The 17,079-nt window shown below is 39.1% G+C and overlaps 1 protein-coding gene across 9 annotated transcripts in view; it reads left to right on the forward strand.

Annotated features, from left to right (window-relative positions):
* The window catches only part of RYR3 (ryanodine receptor 3), a 242,759-nt gene that overhangs the window by 64,545 nt on the left and 161,135 nt on the right, over window positions 1–17,079 (forward strand). For all 9 annotated transcript variants that reach the window (XM_082058587.1, XM_082058594.1, XM_082058592.1 and 6 more), the window contains exons 8-11: window positions 4,153–4,246; window positions 5,094–5,168; window positions 10,580–10,736; window positions 16,499–16,672. In XM_082058587.1, the coding sequence (XP_081914713.1) occupies window positions 4,153–4,246; window positions 5,094–5,168; window positions 10,580–10,736; window positions 16,499–16,672 (500 nt within the window). The remainder of the gene's footprint in view (window positions 1–4,152; window positions 4,247–5,093; window positions 5,169–10,579; window positions 10,737–16,498; window positions 16,673–17,079) is intronic.

The following is a 17,079-nucleotide window of genomic DNA, read 5'->3' on the forward strand; positions in this document are numbered from 1 at the left end:
ATACAGATACGTTAGCTGGATTAACTGGAGAAAAGCTAAATACATTCTGTAACTTTAGAACAGCAGAGCATGAAAAGCTGCACAAGAAGCAGAGAACAACAGGTATGTTTTTTGTCTTCAGTCTAATTTGGGGGAGTAGGGACTGCAGAATAATTAAAGCCAGTAAACTTAATAGATTTTGTATGGGATTTTTAATCACCACGTAACAGAAATAACAGAGGAGAGATCAAACTACATGCAAAATGGAAAGCAGGTTTCTCATATTTCCTGTTTCATTCTCTTAGTTGTGTTTTTTAAGGATATTTGCTAAATATTCTTTCTGGATCTCACAGCCATGCTTCTTTATTGTCTCTGTAATAGTCAATGACAATGAGCTCCCTAAATACATCCTCTTAATCAGCCTTAAAACCCACACCACAGGTTGAGGATTTCTTTCTAAGTACTTGACTGCACTTTACAGCCATGTTTGAGAAATGTCTTGTGATGAGAGGCTCATCCACTCAATCTTGCTGCTTATTTCAGTGCCACACCTAGTCATTAACACTGTTGTAACAATCATTGTACCTCTGCTGTTCTCTGTTCAAAGTGTCAGCCCTCCACATTGACAAATAGTAAATGTCTTTAAGTCAGTATCATTTTGTACCACTTGGCCCTAAAACTAATCGCTTATGCTGTAGTAATATTCTGGACTGTGGGAAAAAATAGAGCTATAAGGGATGTGAAAGAGACATTGCATTTCCCTGGGATCAGCTTATCTGAACTGTGGTTGGGCCCTTCTAACCCCAGGTGGTTTAAATCAGCATCCCAAAGTGTTCTTGTGCACTGGCCCATGAGAAACTTGTCTCAGAGTGATTGTAGGTACATAAGAACATATGGGATATGGATTTTCCTCGGAATATTTTCTGATTACTTTGTGGTTCAAGACATTTATTATGCTGGATCCCTATATTTATAAATGGTTGTCCGGTCCCCTGCTGTCAGGGGTCATAAACAGAATAGAGGTTAACTCTGGAAAAGTCCCTGTGTTCTTAGATTTCACAGGTAAAACAAAACCAAGCAATCAGAAAACCCGTCCTATAGTAAAACTGAAAACTTGTGACAGCTGACAAACATAATGAGCTACACAGAGATGATGGAAAATCAGTGGTATATTTTAGATTTCTGTAATGACAGGGATTTGGCAGCTAAATTTCCTAAGTGCTTACAGAATCACAGTGGTTGAGGTTGGAAGGGACCTGGTCTAATCACCTGCTCAAGCAGGGACACCTAGAACAGGTTTCCTAGGATTATGTTTAGACAGCTTTTGGATATCTCCAAGGAAGGAGACTCCACAACCTTTCTGGGGAACCTGAGCCAGTGCTCAGGCACCCTCATGGTGAAAATGTGTTTCCTGGTGTTCAGAGGGAATGTCTTGTGTCAGCTTGTGCCCAGTGCCTCTGGCCCTCTCACCGGGCAGCACTGAAGAGAGTCTGACTTCATCTTCTTGACACTGATGAGATTCCCCCTGAGCCTTTTCTTCTCTAGGTCAAACAGTCCGATTTCTCTCAACCTTTCCTCATGTGTGAGATGCACCGGCCCCTTAATCACCTTAGTGGCCATTTGCTGTACTTGGAAACCTTGTACTGTTTAGGTTAGAATTGGGCAAAGAATCCAAAATTGCATAACAAAAAAAATAGGGCCAGATAAGCAGAGAAGTAGGTTTTCTATGTGTTTTCTGTGTGTCAGTTTTTTTCCCTACTACTCAGGCTTAGATTTAGCTGTATATACTCTTCCCAGAATGATTTACAGGAGGGATGATCTTATGTCAAATGATTTAGCAGCCTGGGTCAAGTAGAACGGACAGACTGAAAAAGTGGCATTTTCTCAGTCTAAAATTGGATGTTTGAAGTACTTTTGATGACTGCGAACATCAGGAAAATATCTTTTTTTTTCACATTCTTTCTTTGCTTTGACCTTTATATTAATTTGGTACAGGATAATTGCCAGTTACTGTTTTCCTAATTTACAAATTTATATTGAATCAGCTGCATAGTGGAAAGTTTCCTTCTACCCTTCATCCTTTATGCGTGTTTGTTCTTTCAAAAGGCATTAATTTCACTTCCAAGGTCAGAACAGTTTGGACTGAGGGGCTGATGAATCATTTTCTTCCTACACCATTTTTTTCTTTTATCTTTTTTCTGTTAGGCAAAGTGCCTGGTTTTGACCTGTAGTATTTTTGTTAAATGGGTTGGAAAGTTAGCTTCCATTAAGCTTAATATTCAGAACTGCTACATGTTTTTCTGTCCTCTGTCTCCTGCTGCTGCTTTGCACTTTTGATTTTGACATATTATAAATGTCAGAACAAACTGATGAACTCACTAAATTATTTTGTATTCAGAACATTTAAATTGTATTAAGAGGGGAGGAAACTGTGGTAATATATGCTTGATTTGGCTTTTACCTAAAGCATTCAAATTTCAAAACATAAGTTGTTGCAGAAGTTTTTTTTTCCTTTTCTATCCCAGAATCCTGACTTTTATGTGTTAAAAGATTGCTTTCTTTTTGTCTTCATTTTCAGAAGAAATATTTTACAGTGAAAAATATACTAAAAATTGTTGTCATACCAAATTTGTTCTTGTTTAATTTCAGTTATGAGGGAAAGTTTAAAAAACAGATATCACCTTGGTCTTTTGAAATTTTAACATTTAGGGTGGCGATGTGGGGTGGCATTATTTTCATAGAATCATTTTTGTTAGAAAAGACCTTTATCAAGTCTGACTGTTAACACTGCCAAGTCCACCTCTAAACTATGTCCCTAAGAACCTCATCTATGCGTCTTTTAAATACCTACAGAGATGGTGATTCAACCGCTTCCCTGAGCAGCCTGTTCCACTGCTTCACAACTCTTTCTGTGCAGAAATTTTTCCAAATATCCAATCTAAAACTCCTATGGTGCAACATGAGGCCATCTCCTCTAGTTCTATCACTTGCTCCTTGGGACAACTGACTAACACCCTCCATGTTACCTCCTTTCAGGTAGTTCACAGAATCACAGAATGTTAGGGATTGGAAGGGACCTCAAAAGATCATCTAGTCCAATCCCCCTGCTGGAGCAGGAACACCTAGATCAGGTTACACAGAAATGTGTCCAGGTGGGTTTTAAATGTCTCCAGAAAAGGAGACTCCACAATCCCCCTGGGCAGCCTGTTCCAGTGTTCTGTTACCCTCACTGAGAAAAAGTTTCTTCTCAAATTTAATTGGAACCTCTTGTGGTCCAGTTCGAATCCATTACCCCTTGTCAAACCATTGGTTGTCACCAAGAAGAGCCTGGCTCCATCCTCCTGACACGCACCCTTTACGTATTTATAAACATTAATAAGGTCACCCCTCAGTCTCCTCTTCTCCAAACTAAAGAGACCCAGCTCCCTCAGCCTTTCCTCATAAGGGAGGTGCTCCACTCCCCTAATCATCTTTGTTGCCCTACTCTGGACTCTCTTCAGCAGCTCTCTGTCCTTCTGGAACTGAAGGGCCCAGAACTGGACACAATATTCCAGGTGCAGTCTCACCAGGGCAGAGTAGAAGGGAAGGAGAACCTCTCTCGACCTACTAACCACCCCGCTTCTAATACACCCCAGGATGCCATTGGCCTTCTTGGCCACAAGGACACAGTGCTGGTTCATGGTCATCCTGCTGTCCACCAGGACCCCCAGGTCCCTTTCCGCTAAACTGCGCTCTAATAGGTCATTCCCTCACTTATACTGGAACCTGGGGTTGTTCCTGCCCAGATGCAATACTCTACACTTGCCCTTGTTATATTTCATTAAATTTTTCCCCGCTCGACTCTCCAGCCTGTCCAGGTCTCGCTGGATGGCAGCACAGCCTTCTGGCCTGTCAGCCACTCCTCCCAGCTTAATGTCATCAGCAAACTTGCTGACAGTGCACTCTAGTCCCTCATCCAAATCATTGATGAATATATTGAATAATACTGGCCCCAGTACTGACCCTTGAGGCACTCCACTAGAATAGTTGTAGAATAGTTGTAGAGAGGGAGGAGGTCTCTCTTCAGTCTTCTTTTCTTCAGGCTAAACACCCCCATTTCCCTCTGCTGCTCCTCATAGGACTTGTCCATATTGTCAATGTTTAAGCTAATAAGTAAACATGCTTCTTCTACAGGATATCTTCTTGGTGGGCATGTAGTACGTTTTTTCCATGGACACGATGAGTGTTTGACAATTCCATCTACGGATCAGAATGATTCACAGCACAAGTAAGTGGTGGTGCATTTTTATACATTTCCTTCTTTCAAAAAAGAAATAGATCGTTGACTGTCGATTGAATCTGAGATTAGGTTAAACACTCTACTGCAATCTTTAATTAGACAGTGATGTGATTACAAGAAGATGAGACCTGCTGAGAAGAAAATTAATCACAAATTGTTTTATTGCTGACCTTTCCTACTATCCATTGTATTTCTTATATCCACTATATGTGAGAAAGGTTATACAAATTCTGGTGTTTGAATGACAAGACACGAATGATTACTGAAAGATGAAAAACTTTCTTATATGTATTCTTGTGAACAGGACTAATTCACCATAGATTGTATTTGTTTGTATTTGACTATTGAGTAGAATGCTAGTTTCAGCAATAAAACATGTCACTAATCCCCAACCAGTAATTCAAGAAAATTAGATTGTATTAAAGGCTGAATCTCTTCACTTCCTTTTTTTTTTATTACTCTGAGTTTCCTAAAGCTAATACATAATTTTACCTGCATTATCTGTTTTGTAAGGATTGTAATACAGAACTTTTGCTTTGTCACCACCACTTTGTCTTTTAATAAGAATGTTAAAGTTACTCTAAGAATGGTGTCTCTCATGTCGTATTCATGATGATAATCATTACTGTATGATACTGTTGTATATTTATTTTAATATTGTGTTTATATATATTTAAGAGTATGAGTTATTTACATTGTGTATCATGCTCTCACTGATGAGTATGAATCGTGTCTGTTGAACCCCATCTGTTTAGCTGGGAAGAAGCAGTGAATTCTATACAGGTGTGTAGCACATATAAACACAAGAGGATGATCTTTTGGATGTTTTCTGTAGGAAAGTACTTTATGAAACTGGAGGAGCTGGCATTCGAGCAAGGTCTTTGTGGAGAGTAGAACCCCTTCGAATAAGGTACTGATATTTCTTGAACTTTTTTGTTAGCAATTCTTGTTTTGTTAACAGCAATTTGATTGTTACAGACCCTTGAGGCATAACATGGTGTCACGCTCGGTGATGGACTCGTGATGGTTCATTTACCTTGATCTCAGAGCGCAAAATTAAGGCAACCAAAAAGCCAAGGGGTTATGATTCAATCAAACAGTGTTACTTTGTTAATTTGCCAGTAAAGCAGCACGCGATAGGGAGAGAGAGTAAGAAAAGAAAAGGGAAAAGAAATGTGGAAAAAGTGAAAGTAAAGATGAGAAATAAGGATGCGTTACCACCAGTAGAGCTTCAGAGGCATCCCTCTGGTCTCCAGTCCTGTAGAGTCCTACCGGTCCTTTGTTGTGGTTTGGGATCCTCTGGTGGGCAGATCTCCACAGTGTCCATTCAGGAGTCATCTCTTACATTTCTTCACCCCCCTCACTCCCATTGTTTGAGGCCAGTCTCCGCCTAGATTTCATAACCCAGGCTTGTACTGTGCAGGCTCGAAAGATTCACGCTTCCTTTTGCCAACGCTTACGTGTCCAGCATTCAGGGGTCTTTCTCTGGTCCATTGGGTGACCTCAGGACCCTTGGCGAGCTTCTGGGCATGCTCCTTTTCATTGGCCATTGTTTGGGGGAGCAGACGGGGGACAGGGTGTGACTGAGGCTGCAGGTGAGAACATATCTTGTGGACAGCAGCTATTGTCCCTGGGTCGAAGAGACCCTCATAACAATAACTTTCAGGAGGCGGGGGCTGGTTTGGCTGAAGCAGTAGGCAAAGTTCATACAGCAGCCATTGTGAGCAGCAGCCTCCCCGTATTGGAGAAGCCAGTGCAACACAATGCTTCTCCTCGGGCCTCTCTCCAAGTCATTTTCCATGCGTTCTTTCTGTCAGGGCCTCAGTTCTCTCGGTTCCTGATGGCCATGTTCAGGCAAATACTGCTCCATCTTCAGAATGACTCTCACACATGGGTAATATATTTGTCCTGCTATCTGATACATGTTAGTATGTTCAGTGTCAATAATAAAAAAGTAATATACCATGATAGAAGCATATGGGGAATGTCAGTATTTGAACACGTGTTTGCCACAAGGGCACATTGCTGGCTCACGGTCAAGCTGTTGTCCACCAGAACTTCCAGGTCCTTCTCTGCAGAGCTGCTTTCCAGCAGGTCCATCCCTAATCCATGCTGGTGCCTGGGGCTATTCCTTCCTAGGTGCAGGACCCTACACTTGCCTTCACTGAATTTCATCAGGTTCTTCTCCACCCAGTCCTCCAGCCTGTCCAGGTCACACTGAATGACAGCGCAGCCTTCTGGTGTGTCGGCCCTTCCACCCAGTTTGGTATCATCAGCAAACTTGCTCAGGGTGCACTCAGTCTCTTCATCCAAGTCATTGGTGAACAGGTTGAAGAGGAAGCAACTACAATGTATTGTAGTATAGGATGAGGAGGAGTTGAGAGGCACGGATGAGGAGTAAGTTGAGAGTCTATGGGTGAGAATTAAGGGGCAGGCTGACAGGGGTGATCCTGTTGTGAGTGTCTATTACAGGCCACCAGATCAGGGTTAGGAAGCTGATGAAGCCATCTACAGACAGCTGAGGGCAGCCTCACAGTCACAGGCCCTGGTTGTTGTGGGGTATTTTAAATTCCCTGATGTTTGCTGGAAGGACTACTCAGCCAGCCAGCCACAGTCTAGGAGGTTCCTCCAGTGCCTTGACAAAAACTTTCTGATACAAATGGTGGAGGACCCGACTAGGAGAGGAGCACTGCTGAACCTCATCCTCACTAACAAGGAGGGTCTGGTCGAAGCAGTAAAGGTTGAAGGCTGCCTTGGTTGCAGCAGCCATGAAACGGTGGAGTTCAGGATCTTGTGTGGCAGGAACAGAATAGCAAGTAGAATTGCAACCCTGGACTTCAGCAGAGCAAACTTCGGCCTTTTCAAACAATTTCTAGGGGAAATCCCATGAACAAGGCTGCTTGAAGGTAAAGGGGCCCAAGATAGTTGGTTAGTGTTCAGGGACTGCTTCTACCAGGCTCAATATCAGAGCATCCCAACACGTAGGAAGTCAAGGAAGGGAGCCAGGAGACCTGTGTGGTTAAACAGGGAACTGCTGGGTAAACTCAAGTGGAAGAAGGGAGTTTATAGATAATGGAAGGAGAGGCTGGCCACTTGGGAAGTATATAAGGCTGTTGTCAGAGGGTGTAGGGAGGCAACTAGAAAGGCTAAGGCCTCCTTATAATTAAGCCTGGTGAGAGGGGTCAAGGACAACAGAAAGAGCTTTTTCAAATATGTGGCAGATAAAACTAACACCAGAGGCAATGTAGGCCCACTGATGAACGAGGTGGGCACCCTAGTGACAGAAGATACAGAGAAGGCAGAGTTACTGAATGCCTTCTTTGTCTCTGTCTACTCTGTCGGAGGCTGTCCTGAGGAGCCCTGTACCCCCAAGACCTCAGAGGAAGTCAGGACAATGGAGGAGTTTGCCTCAGTTGATGAGGACTGGGTTAGGGAGCATTGGACAATCTGGACATCCATAAATCCATGGGTCTGGATGGGATGCACCCACAGGTGCTGAGGGAGCTGGCTGAGGTCATTGCTAGACCACTCTTCATCATCTTTGCCAAGTCTTGGGAAATGGGAGAGGTGCCTGAGGACTAGAGGAAAGCAAATGTCACTCCAGTCTTCAAAAAGGGCAAGGAAGACCTGGGTGACTGTAGACCAGTCAGCCTCACCTCCATCCCTGGGAAAGTGATGGAACAACTTACCCTTGGTGCCATCTCAAGGCATATCAAGGATAAGAGGGTCATCAGGGGCAGTCAGTATGGCTTAAACAAGGGGAAGTCGTGCTTGACCAACCTCATCGCCTTTTATGAAGACATAACGAGGTGGATGGATGATGGCAGAGCAGTGGATGTGGTCTACCTTGACTTCAGTAAAGCATTTGACACAGTCTCCCACAGCATCCTTACAGCTAAACTGAGGGAGTGCGGTCTGGATGATCGGGTAGTGAGGTGGACTGTGAACTGACTGAAGGAAAGAAGCCAGGGAGTCCTGGTCAGTGGGGCAGAGTCCAGTTGGAGGCCCATAGATAGCGAAGTGCCTCAAGGGTCAGTACTGGGGCCGGTATTATTCAATATATTCATCAATGATTTGGATGAGGGTCTAGAGTGCACTGTCAGCAAGTTTGCTGATGACACCAAACTGGGAGGAGTGGCTGACACGCCAGAAGGCTGTGCTGCCATCCAGCGAGACCTGCACAGGCTGGAGAGTTGGGCGGGGAAGAATGTAATGAAATATAACAAGGGAAATTGCAGAGTACTGCATCTGGGTAGGAACAACCCCAGGTTCCAGTATAAGTTGGGGAATGACCTATTAGAGAGCAGTTTAAAGGGAAAGGGGCCTGGTGGTCGTGGTGGACAGCAGGATGACCATGAACCAGCACTGTGTCCTTGTGGCCAAGAGGGCCAATGGCATCCTGGGGTGTATTAGAAGGGGTGTGGTTAGTAGATTGGGAGAGGTTCTCCTTCCCTTCTACTCTGCCCTGGTGAGACCGCACCTGGAATATTGTGTCCAGTTCTGGGCCCCTCAGTTCCAGAAGGACAGAGAACTGCTGAAGAGAGTCCAGAGCAGGGCAACAAAGATGATTAGGGAAGTGGAGCACCTCCCTTATGAGGAAAGGCTGAGGGAGCTGGGTCTCTTTAGTTTGGAGAAGAGGAGACTGAGGGGTGACCTTATTAATGTTTATAAATATGTAAAGGGTGCGTGTCAGGAGGATGGAGCCAGGCTCTTCTTGGTGACAACCAATGGTAGGACAAGGGGTAATGGATTCGAACTGGACCACAAGAGGTTCCAATTAAATTTGAGAAGAAACTTTTTCTCAGTGAGGGTAACAGAACACTGGAACAGGCTGCCCAGGGGGATTGTGGAGTCTCCTTTTCTGGAGACATTTAAAACCCACCTGGACACATTTCTGTGTAACCTGATCTAGGTGTTCCTGCTCCAGCAGAGAGATTGGACTAGGTGGTCTTTTGAGGTCCCTTGCAATCCCTAACATTCTATGATTCTGTGACTACTCCTGATGACCTTTTCCTCCACATGCTTGGAGATGACATCCATAATGAGTTGTTCTCTCACCTTTCCAGGGATGGAGGTGAGGTTGACTGGCCTGTAGTTTCTTGGGTCATCCTTCTTGCTCTTTTTGAAGGCTGGAGTGATGCTGGCTATGCTCCAGTCCTCAGGTTGCTCTCCAGTTCTCCAGGACTTTTCAGAGATGATGGAGAACAGCTTAGCAATAACATCTGCCAACTCTCTCAGCACTCGTGAGTGCATACCTATGGGGCCCATGGATTTGTGGCTGTCCAGTTTGTATACACAACCTCTAACCTGATCATCTTCAACCAAGGGAAAGTCTTTCTTTTGCCAAACTATCTTTCTTACCTCCAGGGTCTGGGATTCGTGCAGGCTGGTCTTGGAAGTAAAGATGTAAGCAAAGAAGGCATTCAGTAACTCTTTCTTTGTATGATCTGTCACCAGTGCACCCTCCTCATTCAGCAGCGGACCTACATTTTCCCTAACCTTCCTTTTGTTGTTGATGTGCTTGAAGAAGATCTTCTTGTTGTCCTTGACACCCGTGGCCAGATTTGCTTCCAAGTGAAGCTTGGCCTTCCTTGTTGCATCCCTGCATACTCTAACGGCCACCTTATATTCCTCCAAAGTGGCCTGTCTCTTTTTCCATATTTCATAAACGTCTGTCTTCCACCTGAGTTTTGAATGGAGTTCATTACTCATCCATGCTGGCCTCCTACTCCCTTTTCTTTATTTCTTGTTCGTTGGGAAGCATTGATATTGAGATTTCCTAGTTTTCACTCAGAAGTCTATAAGCATGGTGGAAATCAGAATATAACACCATAAGGGTACACATGTTTTAACTTTGGCCTTCTGAACCATGTGCATTACTCTTGGTGTGTTTATGATTGCAGATGAAACACTCTCCTAACTTACAGGGATGTAGAATAGTTCTTTGGAATGTTGAGTCCTCGCTTAGGTTTAATTAGTTTCTTTAGGCAGTCAGCTGAAATGTAGTTAATTTACACTTCAGTATTTTTTAGAAACACGTAGGGTTTTTTATGGACAACTTATGTAACACCTTAATAAAATAGAGAGAGGGTATAGAAATAAGAATATTAAAGGTATGCTTCTTTCCAGGGTTCCCTTTGGAAATATGTTAACAGTTTTGCATCTGTTTTAATGCAAATATTGAAATCAAAAGCAAAAATGAATATATATATTTCACCTTTTTTTTTTTTTTTTTTTCTTCTCTGAACATCCTTCAAAGCCCAAAATAGAATTACTGTTTTTGCCTGCTTCATAAATTGTTTTCTGGTTTCTCATGTTAAGCTGGAGCGGAAGTAACATCAGATGGGGACAACCTTTCCGTCTTCGACATATTACAACAGGAAGATACTTGGCTCTGAGTGAAGATGAAGGACTTGCAATGGTAGACAGAGAAAAGTCAGACACAAAATCTACTGCTTTTTGTTTTAGAGCATCAAAGGTAAATAACATCAATGCAAGTTTGTCTTGAATGTGGAGCACTCAAATACATGTTTTGAGTTGGTTCAATTACTTAAAAAATTATTGGTAATTTCTAAATTGAAACAATTGACAGCGATTATTTGTGGGTTGGAATAGATGATCTCCAGAGATCCCTTCCAAGCCAGTCATTCTATGATTATGCATTTAAATACAAAGGTAAGCAACCTGAGTCAAGAGTAACAATGATGACTAAATTTTAGAGTAAAATAAAAAAAAAAAAACAAAAACAAGATGGAAAACTAATGCAGTTCAAGGTACAGAGGTTCAATATGAATGCTTTAATCATTATAAAATAATTTTAGTTGGACAGAATCTAATCAGAATGTTATTAATTTCAGGTCTAACTGTCATAATTCAGTTCAGTTGGGCAAAATTCTGCCCTTGCTATTCTTTCTGCAGTGTGTTGATAGGTGAATTGCAAGGAAAATGTAGTCAGTGATTTCTAAACCATATGTTTTCAAACTGTGCTCTTTAGTGAGCTTCTAACTGCATATCACTAGCTTTTTCATCATTTCCAGCTGAGAAAAACAGTGCGAGAGAGAATGAAGAATAATTATGGAGATAGGCAAAATTCGTAACTGTTTTCCAGAAAGTGAAAGATTTTTACGCCAAAGATGACGAAAAGTTTTTACATGCTTTCATGATATGACTTATAAATAATTGCCATAGCTGCTATGATAAACATTTTTATTAACTATGAGAGGTTAAATGTCCCATGTAATTCAGAATGCTGTATGATCCTTGGAGGGCAGTGAAAAAGAATCTTTAAAGTTAGATATATATTTGATAAAATCTAGCAGTAAAGGTCTTGACAGATGGTAGACCTTTATTAGTATAATAAAACAAATACTTTTTAGTATGTTGAAAATAACAATGTTTATTTTATCAGTGTGACTGCATACGTTATGCTGAGAATTTTTATTTTAACCAATCAAAACAATGAAGAACTATAAGAAGTTTCCTTAGATTGCTAGATACTCCACCAAATAGTTTTTGGTTCTTTCTTCAGTGAAAACACTACGCAGTGTACATAGTAAGTATGATTTTTGTGCAGGGGCATTTATTACAGCCATAATTTTTTTCCTATTTTGGCAAATTATGGTACCCTGGTAAGGACAGCGAATGTGCCAGCAATGCCGCAGTTACTAGTTTGTGTTCAAATTCCTATTATGTACTCACTGCCTAATTGGACACTGGCTGTCCTGCTGTTTCTCATATTTTAAACTATACATATAAATGTATAGATTTTAAGTATATAAATTTTACATTTATGTATGTATACTCATATATATTAATTTCTGTTACATTGAATAAACATAATCTTATTTTTTTACACTTTTTTTTAAGGTGTGCCTCAAAGGCACATAAGTGAAATGTTTTACAGTCACCAAAATGACTAAGTTGAAGTACAGTGGTAATTAATTATGAAGAAGTAAATAATTACTGTGTAATGTATTCATCTCTTCTACTGTGTTTGGACATGTTATAGTTGTTAATGCACATTTTTATATTAAATAGAATCTTAGCATCTCATCATCCTAGGCTTTGTTCTGTCTTACATAGAAAAGCATATTTTGAACTCACAATGGGTTATAAATTTTATTTTGCCTGTGCCAAGAATAAGAATAGTCATTTGTTGTCTGGGCAGGTGAGAGCTGCACTGGCCCATGGGTACAGACTTTAGTGTTTCCAAAGACCTTACTATGGCATGAATTAAGGGAAATTTCAATATAACTGTCTAATACCTTCCTATCTAGCTGTGTACAGATCCTTAAAAATAGGGTACTGGAATATCTGGTTGTTTACCGCACTTCTGCCCCTTTGAAGAATAGAATAATTCTGATTGGAAAGGACCTTGGAAAATCATCTAGTCTAGCCTTCTGCTCCGTGTGGGGTCAACACTGAATTCAGACCAGATTAATCAGAACATACGTTGCTGTGGAGTATCCAAAAGGAAATAAAAGAGATAATCTTTGCCAGTAGGCAAAGCTATGTGGAGTGTACCAAATCCCCAGTGCTTTCCAGGACCCTGTAACACATGACTTCACGTTTTTTCAATAGTTGCTATAGAGTCCCTCTTGTGGAAGAAGCACACCTTCCTCCTCAGTATTGTTACATACCACTTCAGCAGTCTTGTGTGCTACTCGCTTTTCAAAACCTGTGATTGCATTCACCATGTATTTACTTTCACTTTTTTTTTTTTTCTTCTTTTTGCACAGTAACCCTGGAAATTGAAATAGATCTTTTAAATTATAAAATAAAGATCAGAGTTTTCCCCAGTATGTCCTTACGTAAGTAAGAATAGAAGGGAGCTTTCAAAAAAGTGAAAGAATGTGCTAAGAGAACATTATGGTGCTGGTTGTAGTGAAAAAAACATATGCAATATATGTCTTTTTACTGCAACTTACTGTAAACTAAGCTCACCAGCATCAGAAAATGATGGAAAACCCCCGAATTATGCTTTTTGTTGGGTTTAATATGGAGATTACTTTTTGCAGTTTTAAAATGTCAGCCTTTGTATTTTAAGGCAACAGTTCTGTCTGTGATGCCTTGTGACCAGAGGCAGCAGTTTCCCGGCAGCAGATGGAATCCTATTTTGAAATGGGTTGTTGTCATTCCAGCACAGTGCTTGGCTCAGTATACTCTGCTGAGCAGAACCTTGATTCTGCTTATAAATTTCTTTGAGAATAAACACAGTGAAGTATAAGACCATTTTAAAAAAAATATTTGTTTATTTAAAAATTGTTGTAGCCCAGAATTAATATTGGAGATTTCATATTTTATTTTCATGATGGTAGATACAATTGACAATGAAGAAATTATTGATGTAGTCTGATTAAGTAACATTTTGACACATTCAAAAGTCACAGATGACTCATGCAGAAGGATTTGATATCATTTTAATATTACTGCCAGCATGTAGCTATCTTAAGGCTCAACGTGGCATTAGGATGTCGTAATAGTTGAGTAGCAATCATAAAGTTTAATTTGTGGTTGGAGTAAGATGAGAGGTATTACAAAGTCCTTTACCTACAATTGCCTCTAAAAGTTCAAGTATTTATTTGTATGTTCATATTTTAAATTATCATTTCCCACTAAGAACTACATTTCAAATATAGCATTAAGCTATTCTTTTTCTGCTTATTTTATATGAGAGCAGAAAGCAGAAGGTAAAATTAAAACAACTTCTTTTTTCTTGCCTATTTGGAGTGTAGAAATAAATACAGCAATGTATACAGAGTACAGTAAGCCCACTAGCAAGATATGTAAGCTCGTTGTATCACTCCTCTGCACTTACAGTTGTAGAACTTTCATATTTTTCGTCTGTAAAACTGGGGTAGCCTATGGCGGTACTTTTAATGCAATAAGAGTGTGCCACACCAGAAAATACTATTTTAATTAGCTCTCATAGGTGAGATTTAATAAGAGTTCAACAGTGATGTTGTTTTGCTATTTTTAGTGCTATGTAAACAAGTCCTTAAAGTACCAGGGGTTGTTTTACCTACTGAATTTTTACAAGACAACTAAAAAATCATTGTAAAGAAAGCTGGGTTTATTTGTCCTGTTCACACTGACATTCCTTACCTTCCTTCTGTCACAAAGGAATCTATGATTCTGTGAATTATATCATTTTCGAAATCTTGTAATTGTTCTGATTTATTAAATATCTTAAGAAAATTTATTTTTTGATGACTTTGTCCTCAAGTTCCTTTGTTCATTCCTTCTTTCTTTTTTTTAATTTTTTTGTTGCTGTTATTTTGCCTTTGCCATCTTCCAGAACAATGATATGATTTGTTTTCCTCAACTTGATTCATTCATGGCCTGAGGGATATAAACTGAGAATAGGTTGTGAAGAAAGTGTTTTGAAGGAGACAGTTTTTGGATATTTTGCTGTTAAGACATCTCAAATATCTAGATAAGAGATATTTTTTTCCCCTCTTTCCCTGATAATCTTTATCTGTATATACTTTTCAGCTGTTAGAAAATACACCCTGTCTTTGCAGACTGCTATCAAATGACTTGGCTGAAATCCTAGAGAAACTGGACAGAGTGCAAAAAGCAAAACATCATGAAGAGGAATTTATGCTGTATTGCTTAAAGTGAGAACAGCATTCAGGCCCCCAAAATCATTCTGAAGCTTTGTTTCTGAAATTCAAAAAATCTTGTTTTTTCTTTATGTTTAGGGTCATTAGAAAGGATCAATATCACTCAGTTTTTTAAAACAATAACTTAATTAGGATTACTTGTTGCCACATTATGATGATTTTCTTCACTGAAATTTTCATTGATGCTTGATTCTTGATGCAGATGTAATATTTGAGAAAAGCATTTTAATCCTCAGTGTGTTATGTAAAGCCCAATAATTAACTGCTATTTAGTTGTATGTTTAATTTAATGGCCTCACCGTAAATGTGTATTCACAGTTTGTGTTTATCTGTATGTGATATGCAGCCTGCATAAATGTGATGTGACATGATTTCCCCATAGTCTTGATATTGTAATGGTATCCCCAAGGAACATATTTTAATTTCATTCTACTTCATCTTGGCATTGTAATGATGTCTGTTTCAACTAAAGTTGTTATTGAAATGTGATAGCTAAATTCCATGAAAGTAGATTAGCGTAGTTAAGATAGAACTTTTTTGCTCCACAGATGTTAAACATTCGGTAAACTAAAATGAATTAAGAAAACCTGTTACACATATAATAATGTAAACTGTGTACCAATGTCTAACAAATAAGCAACTACATAGAGTCAAGGTTAAGTCCATTAGAGCATTCGAAGTCATAGAAAAATGATTTCATCTAGTTACCCTATTTACTTGGAGTTTTTTTGATCAATCACACTCATGCATCCGTCATTTGGTATTACAGAGTTTGCTGCATAATTCTGTTCTTATTCCTGAATTCAGTTTTGAAAGGAAAACTGCTTTATTTTAAAGAAAAATACACTTGCTTTTGTGCTGGAGAGTTAAATCATCCGCTTATGAATGAAGAATAATGGATTTAAGAAATAGGTTTGGTTTAAAAATTGTACTGGGCATTTCAGCCAAGTATTGAGCAATGTCTTTAAAAGATATTTGAAAGTAATGAATTTCTCTTACAAAGAGGATAAATGTAAAAAAAAAATGTATATATAAAAGAAGATTAAGAAATACAAAAGTAAACTAAATGTAAAAGCCAAATTAATATTTTCTTCTTTGCTGGTTGTTGCAATACAGAGGCATCATTCCAAGTGAGGTTTTTATTTGCATATACTATTTATAAGCAAAAAAATCTTTAGCATTAAAAAAAACTAACTAAACTTCGAAATATGTTTCTGCTAATTTTTCATTTCCATATTTAATCTAAAATCTGAAAAAAATTAGTAATATAGAATTCTACAGGCTCTACTAAACTGAGATTCTAATTACATCTGTAAGTCAATTATTAAGTTAAATATTTAAAGGGTTTTTAATATATAGATAAATTTTTACATGCTAATGGATTTGACTTGATTTTTCTTGTTTCATTGAAAACTATGCTTAAAATTTGATATGATTAAGCTCAGAATCTAATTAATTTGGTAGAAACAGAAGATACATTAAATTTTAGCTGTGTCTTAACAATGTCAGTAGCATAAAAATTGTTCAATGTTGGAGTGTGATTCAGTGTGGAATTCAATGGTTTATCCTGTTTCAGTATGGAGATTAAATGCCAACTTTTATTTTATCTTCTTAGGAGATGAAAGAAAAGCAGGATTCTAATGTTAAACGTGACATTGAGGGAATGGGAGTCCCAGAAATAAAGTACGGTGATTCAGTCTGTTTTGTTCAACATGTGGCCAGTGCGTTATGGTTGACTTACAAAGCACAAGATGCTAAATCAGCACGTTTAGGTCCCTTGAAAAGAAAGGTAATGTTTGGGGGGTTTTTAATTAGTTGGAAAATGAATGTTAGATGCATAACAGTTTTTATCTGTCCTGTTTTTTACCATTCTACAAACGTGGCCATTGTGAGTTTAATTGTTTTGTGCTCTTTTATTGAAAATGGCATGAATATGCCACTCTAAAAATGAAGACACTGATGAATATTAACATACGTACATAACTGAAGAAAAACTTTCCCACTAAGGAATGTATTTAGCTATTTTTCTTCACAGAATAAATTATTAATTTGTGCTCAATTTTTAATTTAGACACTTCTGTAAACTATGGAAATTCCTGATTTTGATAGTTAAATCACCTTTTTTTGAAAATCAAAATTTAACCGTTTAAGGGTATAAACTTATAAGTCATGTTACATTCACTGTTGCTTAAGATT

Source organism: Streptopelia decaocto (genome assembly GCF_964273445.1).
Source record: "Streptopelia decaocto genome assembly, chromosome: 7".
Lineage (NCBI taxonomy): Eukaryota > Metazoa > Chordata > Aves > Columbiformes > Columbidae > Streptopelia > Streptopelia decaocto.